Source organism: Micropterus dolomieu, linkage group LG12, assembly GCF_021292245.1.
Source record: "Micropterus dolomieu isolate WLL.071019.BEF.003 ecotype Adirondacks linkage group LG12, ASM2129224v1, whole genome shotgun sequence".
Classification (NCBI taxonomy): Eukaryota; Metazoa; Chordata; class Actinopteri; order Centrarchiformes; family Centrarchidae; genus Micropterus; species Micropterus dolomieu.
In genome coordinates, this window is record NC_060161.1 from 32,778,470 (window position 1) to 32,790,074 (window position 11,605).

An 11,605-nucleotide genomic window follows, 5' to 3' on the forward strand; every position below is an offset into this window, starting at 1 on the left:
GCAGAACATTTACGTACATTTTATGTTTACGTTTATGTGCATTACAGTTTTTTACAATTGCTAACAAGCATTTTTCAATAATGAGTTCACTTTTTCAATACTCTTCCCACTGTTAGCGAAACAGAAGTGTATGTGGACCAAACTGCTGTTGTACAAAATGCATTGATTTAACACCAATGACAATCAATGACCACAGCTTCAAAATTCAAGAATTCTTTTCTCACTCAAAGTCAACCACCAGAAAAACCATGTGTATCCACAGCCAGTTTTGCAAATGCTTACATAGTCTTTTCAAAACTGTTAAATTTAAATTCAAAACCGTACATACATTCAAATGGATACGAGGACTAATTTATTTATGATTATTTAAAAATATTTACTTGTATTACCCGATTAATATAACAATTAATTTATCACAAATAAATATCACAAATTTGTCTAAATAATATTTCAATATTCTATTCATTTGAAGTAGAAATCTTTTCTCTTTATGTTGATATTTGGAATATTCAAATAATTCAAATCAATAATTTGAATGACTGATGTGATTTTTAAAAGATATCTCCCATTAATATTAATATAATATACAGACAAGTCAACGCCCCTCAACAAAGTCTTTCACCAGAAAATAAAATTACCAGTTTCTGCTGAATGTTGAAAACTGCTGCACTCCGGAAGGTCAAACCTAAGTCTTTTGGTTTACTTCTTCTTTTCCAGATAGCTCAGTAATGTCCCTAGAAACCCACACCTCTGATAACTACAACAGGAAACATATGCCTTTTCCTGTGTGTGTATTTTTTGTGTAGTTCCTTGAAATACTAGCAACTGACCCTGATCCTCTTAGTTCATGTGTGTGTATTATAATTTCTTTAGCTACATTATACATTAGATCACGTATGTCAAAATAATCCACCACACAATCATCCTGAAAAAGTGAAAAAGAAACCTCATTAGAATAATGATAATAGTGGTAATGTTTTAAAATGAGCCTAATTTCCACGTCACTGCTGTGTTATGATAATAATAATAATAATAATAATAATAATAATAATAATAATAATAATGACAATGACACTGTTGTGTATTAACAACAACAACAACAACTGCAAGCAGTTATAAGCAGGGTCCAAGCCCCCAGGGTGTGCGAGTCGACCCGGGCGCCCTGCTGTGGCTTCGGGGGCCCGTGGTGAATAAATGAGTGTGAGATTAAAGGGACTTGTGGTTACAGAGACATAAAATTAATGTATATGGATGGGAGTGTTATTTGATATAGGATTAATAGCGCCACCAAGAGGCGGATTGACACCAAATTTCATACAGCCCCTCAGGTCTACATCGGACATCCCTAAGCTAAGATACAGCATCATTTCCTGTTTTTAATGTTTGGTGTCAACATTTGTTAACTCATAAATAAAACCTTTTTTTTGCCTATCAATCTGGGGAACACTTACTTTTATCAGCTTGGTCCAGAGATGGTCCATCCCAAATTTGGTCCCGATCAGACTTCCGGTTTTGCCGGAGTTAATTAAAATAGAGTTTTCAGTTTTTTCTATTTAGTGAAAAGAAAACGTTATCGCACAGAGGCGTGTCCTATACCATACAATTTGTTAGCCTCCCCCAAACATATAGAATAATAATAAAAAAAAAAAACATAACGAATGCAATAGGGTTCCCAACTCTGCTGGTACTGGGAACCGCAATGCCTTGGGCTTGGACCCCTAATAATAATTAAAGCTGCAAGCAGCGTTGAGGCCCTCGCTCCCTTGCTCGTGTCCCCCTCTTAAAAACCATCAAATAATATAATGATTTATCCTTAAAATGATTGTGTAAATAGTAAAACAATACAAACGCAAACAGGGCAATTAAAGTGCTTTTTAAGTTTTAAAACATTTTGAGTCCAGCCTCTCCTGCCTCACAGTGGTTTGGTCCACTGTCTGCTTTCCCTCTTAGTCCGGTGGCAGAAAACCAGTTCAAATCTGTCAGTAGTTGTGGTGCTCCAGTAATTTCCCTCTCAATCCGGTGGCAGAAAACCAGTTCAAGTTTTAACTGCCATTTTTGGTTAACGTTCTTTCTGAAACAAGGAATGGGGGTGTGGTTAGTCGGACGTAAACAATTAATCAATTACTGGAGTGTTCACTAACAATGTGCTTTTTTAACATCACTACACTGTAAAGTTTAGTACACTTTACTGTCTGGCTGGAGTAGCTATAACTTACCCATGATATGGGATTTATACCACTGACCATCATATCCTATTACAGAGACTAGAACCTTTCATTGGCATTAAAGGAACCTCTCTAAGCTGGTTTAAGTCCTATTTGTCAGATCAATTTCAATTTGTACATGTTAACGATGAGTCCTCCGTGCATGTCAAAGTTAGTCATGGAGTTCCACAAAGATCTGTGCTTGGACCAATCCTCTTCACTTTATTTGTGCTTCCTTTAGGCAATATAATCAGGAAACACTCCATAAACTTTCATTGTTATGCAGATGATACTCAGTTATATCTATCAATCAAGCCAGATGAAACTCAACAGTTAGTTAAACTTCAAATGTGTCTTCAGGATGTTAAAAACTGGATAACCTGTAATTTTCTAATGTTAAACTCAGATAAAAATGAAGTTATTGTTCTGGGGCCCAAGCATCTCCGTGACGCATTATCTAAAGATACAGGTTCCCTTGATGGCATTGCCCTGGCCTCCAGGACTACTGTGAGGAATCTTGGAGTTATCTTTGACCAGGACAGGTCGTTTAAGTCTCACATTAAGCAAAATTTCAAGGACCGGCTTTTTTCACCTACGTAATATTGCAAAAATCACAAACATCCTGTCTAAAAATGATGCATTTGTTACTTCTAGGCTGGATTACTGCAATTCCTTATTATCAGTCCATTAAGCTGATCCAGAATGCTGCAGCACGTGTTCTGACAGGAACCAGGAAAAGAGATCACATTTCTCCTGTTTTAGCTTCTTTGCATTGGCTTCCCGTAAAATCCAGAATAGAATTTAAAATCATTCTTCTCACCTACAAAGCTCTTAATGGTCAGGCACCATCTTATCTGAAAGAGCTCACCTTACTACCCCACCAGAGCACTGCGCTCCCAGAATGCAGGGTTACTTGTGGTTCCTAGAGTCTCCAAAAGTAGAATGGGAGCCAGAGCGTTCAGCTATCAAGCTCCTCTCCTGTGGAACCAGGTTCCAGTTTGGGTTCAGGAGGCAGACACCATCTCCACATTTAAGAGTAGGCTTAAGACTTTCCTCTTTGATAAAGCTTATAGTTAGGGCTGGCTCAGGTGAGTCATTAACATTCCGATTATTATCATTAACACTACTATAAATATCTGTACCATTTTTCATTCAGTCTATAGACACATCACCTTTACTGTCTGTACCTTTGTGTTTATATTGTGTGGGCTGCCTCCCTCCCTCTCTCTCTTTCTCTCTGTTCCTCTCTTGCCCTCTCTCAAATCAATTCAAATTAGCTTTATTGGCATGAACGTTTAACAACAATATTGACGAAGCATCATACATACTACAAAAGAACAATCAACCCCATACATTTCATTAAACAAGTAATTAAAGCATAAAGTAATCAAAGCGTATATGTGTTTGTGTAAAAAAAAAGGAAAAAATATTAAAAATTAAAATAAAATAAATAAACAAAATAGTAAGCGTGTGTGTGTGTGTCTATATTTTAATAGACAAATTTTTTTTTCAATAATTACTTGATTAAAAAATAATAATAATACATTTTAACAAAAGAAATCAGTATCAAATGTAAAAACAAAACAATTACTAAAATATCAAACGATCAAAATAATAATCATTTGAAAATCTGAACAATTATTTATCAGTCTTAGGTTCCACTGGTTATCCTCACTTCATGGCATGAAGAGACATATTTTGCAGCAATTATTTCGCATTTGGGCATTTCTCCCAATAAATAGGGGAGTTTCTGTGGTTCTGATATGAATTTGAATTCGGGGTATATTTGGGAAATGTTTGCAAATATATAATAATATATTTGGGGCATGAGGTTAGAAAGTGCAGCTCTGTCTCTACCTGTCACGTGTCACACTGGGAGCAGAGTCTCTCTCTTGTGGTAGCCAGCTCTGTCTGTGGCGACCCTTTTCTTTGGCCAGGCTGTGTTCACTCAGTCTGTATGTTGTCAACATGTTTCTTAGTTTGAGACATTTTATTGTACTTAATTGTAATTTGCCAGTGTGAATTCTCTTTTTAAGGTCAAATAACATTGTAATTTACTTTGTGTTTTGGTTGTTTCTTTCCACTATTCAACATATTTTTCTTTCTGCATGCTGATAATTTGGTTTGGCTTGAGTTGGTGTTGCTGTCCTGAGGCTGTTGGGGACTTGTTACTGCAGAGAGCCTCAGGACCAGCTGGCTGAGGGGACTCTGGTTTCAGCTCCTGGTATGTTAGGGCTTTGTGATGATATGTCTGGGGGTTAACTGATTTTAAGTGAATGTAAAATTTAATTGATCTCTTCTGTATTTTTAGTAAGAGGGGGTCTTGGCAGAGCTCTGCTCTGCACAGGTTATTTGGTGTTTTTCTCTGCACCTGCAAGATGCTGTAAGATGCCTGTAAGATGCTCTTACAGAACTCGGTATGGAAAGATTCTATTGTTTTGTCCCATTTGTCAAATTCATTATTACGTTTTGGCCCCCAGATTTCGCTACCATATAGAATTATTGGTTCTAGTACAAATTGGAAAATTTTAAGCCAGATTTCAATTGGAATATATATTTTAATGTTTCTTTTTATTGCATAGAAAGATCTCCTTGCATTGTCCCTCAGATCTTTCAGAGCCATGTTGAAGCTCCCTGTGTATGTAATGTTGAGGCCAAGGCTAGTGTAGTTTTTTGTGTGTTGTAATTTAGTGGTGTCTAAATAGAAATTTTGTGTAACCTGATTTCTGTATTGTTTCTGAAAGATCATTATGGTCAGAGTATTTGATCATTTCGTTGAGGAATCCATCAATACTACAAGCCTTTTTTCCTTTCAGGGACTGGATGACTTCTGTTAATTATTGTTCTGTTACAGGGTAATCTAGAGGGTTTTGGTTGTTTTGTATCACCGCCTCCAGAGTTTTCCATTTAGTGAATATCTTGTACTGATCATCATTTTTTGTAATATTACTGTATAATCCAAGTATTTCCATCTTGGATCACCAATTCGTCCTGCTGGGTTTTGTTTAGGTTGTTCCATTTCTACCAGAACTGGTTGGATCTAAGGAGGGGGGCCTGGGGGTCCTCCCCCTGAAAATTTGGGCTTTAAATACTTCATTTCCTGCATTCTGGTGAATTGTTCTGCACCAATTCATTGAGGAAATGTCTTTATTTATATAAAAGGAAACACAAAATTCAGGTGACAATTCAAAAAATTAAAATATTGTGTAATATAGTGCTGTAAGGCTCTCAGGCATTCTGTATTGCTGTCAAATATGTTTCTCCTGTTTCTCATTTTATTTCATCCCTGCTGAGTCAACACACATGCAGGCATGTCTGAAGTAACCTAAAGTATTTAAATGTGCACGTTGCACCTTTTTAATAATAAATTAATTCAGTTTTAATTCAGTTAATATCCTCTACACATTAATAGCTCCTATGTTTCAGCAGCTTTTCTGCTCATGTTCAGAACTTTCTGTAATTACCATCCCTTCCTCCCCAAAAAATCTCTCCAGAATCTACAAAACAATATCACAATCAGACAAGACAATATCCATGGCATCAACAAAATGGGAGATAGACCTTTCTATCACTCCTGATGCTGACTTCTGGAGCCGAATTTGCAAAAACATCTATTTTATGACAAAGAATGCTAACCTACAACTCATACAATTTAAGGTACTCCACAGAATTAATTACACCGGGCAAAGATTGTTTAAAATGGGATTCACATCCAAAACTTGTTCACATTGCTCACAAAATAACCCTGATAACTATATTCACGCCACCTGCAACTGCACAACAATTAAACTATTTTGGAAAGAAATCACTACATCATTATCCCTTTTCCTGGGTTGCCATATCCCATTATCACCTCCCCTCTGCTTACTAGGTGATATATCAACAATTAATCTGGAAAATGAGTAAAACAATTGATAACTCCTTGTGGCTCGAACTATCGCCAAGAAAACCATCCTTATGAACTGGAAATCAGAGAAGGATTGTTATGTCTCAAGCTGGCATACAGTCTAGGTGTTATGTCATATTCTCTTTAAGCTTTTCATGTGTTTCCTGTTAACTGTTGGTTAAGCGCTGATTGTGGTTGTACGTGAGAGAAAGACCAAGGGGATCTTAAGATCAGTGTAAACAACGACTGGCAAAGAGCTAGACCCAACATGCACTTTGAAGTGTTATAAGGCCAACAACAAAGCAAGTGTCTCTTTTTCATTGGTGGAATAGTTAAGCTGATGTTTGTTGTACTTCCTGGAAAAGAACAGCGCCTGCCCCCACCGCGCTGGCATCCACCTCGAACTTGAACGGCCTGGCAAAATCTTGGGCCGCAAGCAAGGGTGCATGATACAGGGGCGCCTTGAGACTATCAAACACTTGACAGTCTGAAGACCACACAAAATCCACCTTAGGGCTCATTAAACGAGTTAGTGGCTGAGCAACAGTCGAGAAGTTACGACAGAAGGTTCTGTAGTAACCTGCCATTCTCCTTGTGTTTTGGCCTGCCTGTTTGTGTCTGCTCTCCCTCTCTCTCTGTCCCTGAGCCCGGCTGACAGTCCGCACCTGCACCTCATCAGCCACCTCCTCTGCCTGCCACACCTGCCGACAATCAACCTCATCTCTGCCAGTACTTCGGCCCCGGTTCTCCACACAATCTCTGCTTGATTGTCGTTGCTCCTAAACTGGTGCTACTGCTTGCCTCAAGCCTTTTGATCTTGCCACATCTGTTCCCTGTTTTCAGTCTTCCCTGTTACTAACCCTGTCTGTCTGCCTTTCCCCAGGTCTACTCACCTCCGTCCTCCGTTGAGTCAGCTGGGCTTGCCTACCTGCCCTCTCCTCTAGGGCACCCTCTCGGTTCCCCCTCGTGCCTCACAGTCAGCCTGCCACCACACTCTTCCACCAACCCCCCGGTCAGTTCTCCCGTGCCTCCTCTCTTCCCTGGCACCCGGTGCCTCCCAGTTCCCTCTTCCCAGCCTCCTCGGTCCCACCTGCTCCTCGGCTCCCTTGCCACAGCCCCCTCTGCCCTACTTGCTCTTCAGTCCCCTGTGCCCGTGACCCCCTGGCATCCACCTCTCCCTCACCTCCACTTCCTCAACCCCTTTTTCCCCTTAATAAATCCTCTTTCACCTGAGCGTTGCTTTTGGATCCTCTCTGTCCAACACACAACACATACCGAACGCCATGACAGTATAAGCAAAGTGGTCGGGAGTGACAAATGCCAAAATAACTGCAGCATGGTCAGTCAAAGGTACTTGCCAGTAACCTTTTAACAGGTCAGGTCAGGTTTTGCTTCAACAAGACAGGGTGAACTCCATGAACTAGAACTGGATTCAGCAAACCCATTTTGAAGAAGATACTTCACCTCTTCTTTCATCAGTTCACGTTTAGTCTGGTTTGCACGGTATGGGTATTATGCGGTGCGGGTCAGTCAGTTCAATCATCATAGAGTGTGTGTGTGTGTGTGTGTGAGAGGACGCTGGCGTGTCTGTCACCGCTTCACATGCTTAAACTCCAGCTACACTGTGATTCTACTCCTGCTTCTTCACTAAGCTGGTTTTCTACGTTATGCTACGAGTCGGATTCCTTTTCTCACACTCTGCTACTTTTTCTCTGTGTGCTCTGTTTACGCTACCGGATCTGCTAAACAAGTGGCTTTTTCCAGCTGCTACGCTACTTTGCAGAGTGGTCGATAGGCTACTTCCAAACCTTGGCCAATAGCTGAAATTACCACTGACAACGGCTTGATCCTCCACAGTAGTCACTGTTGAAGCTTGACCGTGATTCTCTGGTGGATGGTCTGTGGCTTGTAAGCTAATGCTAGCTAGCGTTGGACAAGCTAGCGGTCTCCTCCGGCGTCATGGCTTTCATAAGGTACTCCGCTTTGGAACTCAAGAATCTCACATCGTGCCGAGTTACATTAGCCTTGAGGTGATTAGAAATCTGTCCATAAGTCGGCCTCATTTATACTGCTGAACACTCGCTCACTAAATAATAAAGCGCCACTCATACACGACATCATAACTGACAGGAAACTGGATTTCCTGTGTCTGACTGAAACTTGACAGAACCAAATGGACTTTCTTGCGCTTAACCAAGGTACCCCATCTCAAGGATATACTTACATTCAAAAGCCCCGTAGTTCTGGACGTGGTGGGGGACTGGCTGTCATACATCATGCGGAGATCCAGATTAAAGAATTTCCAGTACACGCCTCTTCATTTGAGTGCATTCACTTTGCTCTGTCTGAGTCTCTCCTGCTACAAGTGGTCCTTGTCTATTGCCCACCTAAGTCATCTGCTAGTTTCCTGCCTGAGCTTTCTGACCTCCTTGCTCTGATTTGCCCCACCTCTCCAGCTACCATCCTGCTTGGTGTCTTTAACATCCATGTTGATTCCAGTGATGTTTACGCTGCAGAATTTTTATCATTACTGGACTGTTTTAATTTCACGTCAACGGCCCCACACATGCTAAAGGTCATAAAATTGCCGTCATGTTCTCTGTTTCTGTGCGCACACACACAGGAAGTGTGTGAAAAGGACCATTACATATAGAAACATCAAACAAGTGTGCATGCCTTAAACAATCCTGTACCATTGCAGGCCATCTTATCAGCTATCCCCCAAACTGCACAGTTGATGACTTGATTAATCACTACAACCTGGCCCTGTCACATAGTCTGGACTCTGTTGCAACCCTCATCACTCGATCTGTCTCCTTCTCCTGTCACTGCTGAACTCCGGCTCATGAAGGCCACAGGGCGGAAGCTGGAGAGGTACTACAAAAAATCTGGGCTCACTGTCCACCAGGAAGCATATAACGACCATATTTAAATTGTTTATCAGCCTTCATCATCAATTCATTGACAACATTTTCTTTGTATTGATCCTGTACCGTTCACACCCATCATACACTGAGCTCCTAAGTAATAAGGTGTTATGATTTACCTGAATGATTCAGAGACAGTGCTGACGACCACCACCGTTATTTGGCTCTCCACGACACCAGGGAGTAAAGCTGAAAGGCGTACCGTCACTCCAGAACCAAAATCCCTCCTTGAATACAGAAGAAAATATTGTATGTACGAGAGTCAAGAAAATTAATATTTAATTAAATAACTGCACATTATATAATGATAAATAATATACCTGTGCTGCATCAGACCCTCCAATCCATGTTTCTCCTTGATTACGAGTGCCCCTCGATATCATCGCCTGAATGTCACGGTACTCCTCGATGTTGTGTGCAGATGCAAGGTGTCCACCCAGAGACATACAGTTTCTCTACAGCGGAGAAAGAAGCCAAGACTGCAAATAATACCAAATAACTAAGTGAACAGAATAAACATAATGTAGAAGCTTCACTGAACAAAGATAATATCGATTACCTCAGCCACAGCCCAACTCATGGATCTGCTGTTTACACTGTGTATTTATGAGGACATTTAATTTCATATGTTCTTCTAAGAGCTCACCATTTCAAATCTAAAGAAATATGCAAACCTGTTTCATAGCAACCGAGGAGGAAAACCTTTCACTCTTTACAACTTTGATGACAAGATAAAGCGGAAACTAGCCTATCCTTCTGAGCATGAGAAGAGAAAAAAACTTAATGACAGCAGTCAGGTAAGCATGTTTTTGTCCTCTAATAACCATCTAGCGGTCTTAACAGACTTCATGAGAACTGAGCAGAGGTCCATTCAAACCAGCACTGGATTTTTCTAGAAGAGGTTTTTATTCTGGCTTATTATAGAGACAGACTGTTTTAAAGGAGGCAGGATTGTAGTGAGAGCACTGCGGTGTCAGGTGTGACTGTGTAGCAATGGCAAATTGTTTATGTGGTTTGTTTAACAGTCAGATACGAGGGCCCAAAGACCAGACTCATTTTGCCTTTTTACAGCACAAACGCCCACTTAAGTGCTAAATTATTTTCTTGTAAATTCTCTGTTGTTACAGTCTGTAAATCATTTGTTATTTTATTTGCGCCACACTGATTATCCTCCTGCATATTACTCCAGTGACGAAATAAATTCATGTCAGAACCTTTTTGGGTTTTAAGTCAAGAACTTCAGTAAAAATAATGATTTACTATTTCAGAGAAAAAGTTGACATATGTTGAGTAGATCGATCTGTGTTACAGCAATCTTATTGAAGTCATGGTCCATTATTATTATTAATATCATAACACAGCAAAAAAGTATTGTGGAAATCAGACCACTATTATCATTATTCCAATGTTCTTTATGTGCGCCTCAAATTTGCTGCTGGGGCTGCGTCGTTGAATAAAATTTTATGTACAAAGGGCCACATCACCACAAAAGTTATCTTATTGCATATTTCTATATTAAAAGTAAAATGGTCTAGACGGTACTCTTTGTGATATTACTGCATATTTAATTTATAGTGGCTTCCTGTTCCTGTTCCCCACAACCATATCAAAAAACGCAACACATCCATTTTGATGTGTGCAAAGTTTCATGAAATTTCAGGCTTCCTAAGACTCAAAGAACAGCTGTTGTTGTTATGGCAAATAATTGCCTAATGTTTTCCACAGACTGACAGGTGCCATGGTAACGAGAGTTGCTAGAACGGTAGCGTGTGACGGCTTAACTGGAGGCGTATATAACCACACCGGCACACCGGACACATTAGCCCTTTTGCTATGAAGCAAGGCACTCCAGGCGGGGTGAGGTGTGGCGGTCCGACGCAGTGTCTCGTTCCCCTTCTCGGGGAACAAGGGTTACATATGTAACCCGAGACGTTCCCTTTCGAGGGAACTCGAACTGCATCGGTGACGACACTATGGGAACGAGATACCCACTTAGGCCGCGCCGAAAACACCGCCTGCCCCCCCAGCGTGCAGCAACCTGTAGGCACAACTAGGAGGAGAGCGCACGGGTGCCGGGTGCAGAAGGAAGGTCCAGACTGTAGAACCGGATGAAAATGTGAGGAGTGGCCCAGCCAGCTGCCTCACACAAATCCTGGAGCGAAGCCCCTACGAGGAGGGCCCTAGCGGCCGCCATGCCTCGAGTAGAGTGCGCCCTTACGGCCATAGGTGAAGGTAACCCGCGCACCTGATAGGCCAGGGAAATAGTCTGAACGATCCAGTTGCTGATGGTGTGTTTAGAAGCGGGGAGCCCAGCCTTGGGGGATTCGAAACACACCAGCAAATGGTCTGCTTTCCTCCACCGGGAGGACCTCAGAGTGTAAATACTCAGTGCTCTGACAGGGCAGAGCAGATGAAGTCTCCCATCCTCCGCTGTCACATGAGGTGGAGGATGAAACGCCTGCAGCACCGTAGACCCTGCCAACCTGAACGGAACCTTAGGGACATAGCCCGGACAGGGGTGCAGGATGGCCCTGACCCTCCCCAGGGCACTTTCGGTTTCTCCTCAATGCCTGGAGATCCCCCACCCT

At 41.3% G+C, this 11,605-nt stretch overlaps 1 protein-coding gene across 1 annotated transcript in view; it reads right to left on the reverse strand.

Moving 5' to 3' along the window:
- Window positions 1-9,452, reverse strand: part of LOC123980070 (ladderlectin-like) — a 12,966-nt gene extending 3,514 nt beyond the window's left edge. The window contains exons 1-2 of the mRNA XM_046064259.1: window positions 9,338-9,452; window positions 9,137-9,244 (exon numbers count right to left, since the gene is read on the reverse strand). Coding sequence (XP_045920215.1) covers window positions 9,137-9,244; window positions 9,338-9,348 — 119 coding nt within the window. The 5' untranslated portion in view covers window positions 9,349-9,452. The remainder of the gene's footprint in view (window positions 1-9,136; window positions 9,245-9,337) is intronic.
- Window positions 9,453-11,605: the final 2,153 nt, after the last annotated feature.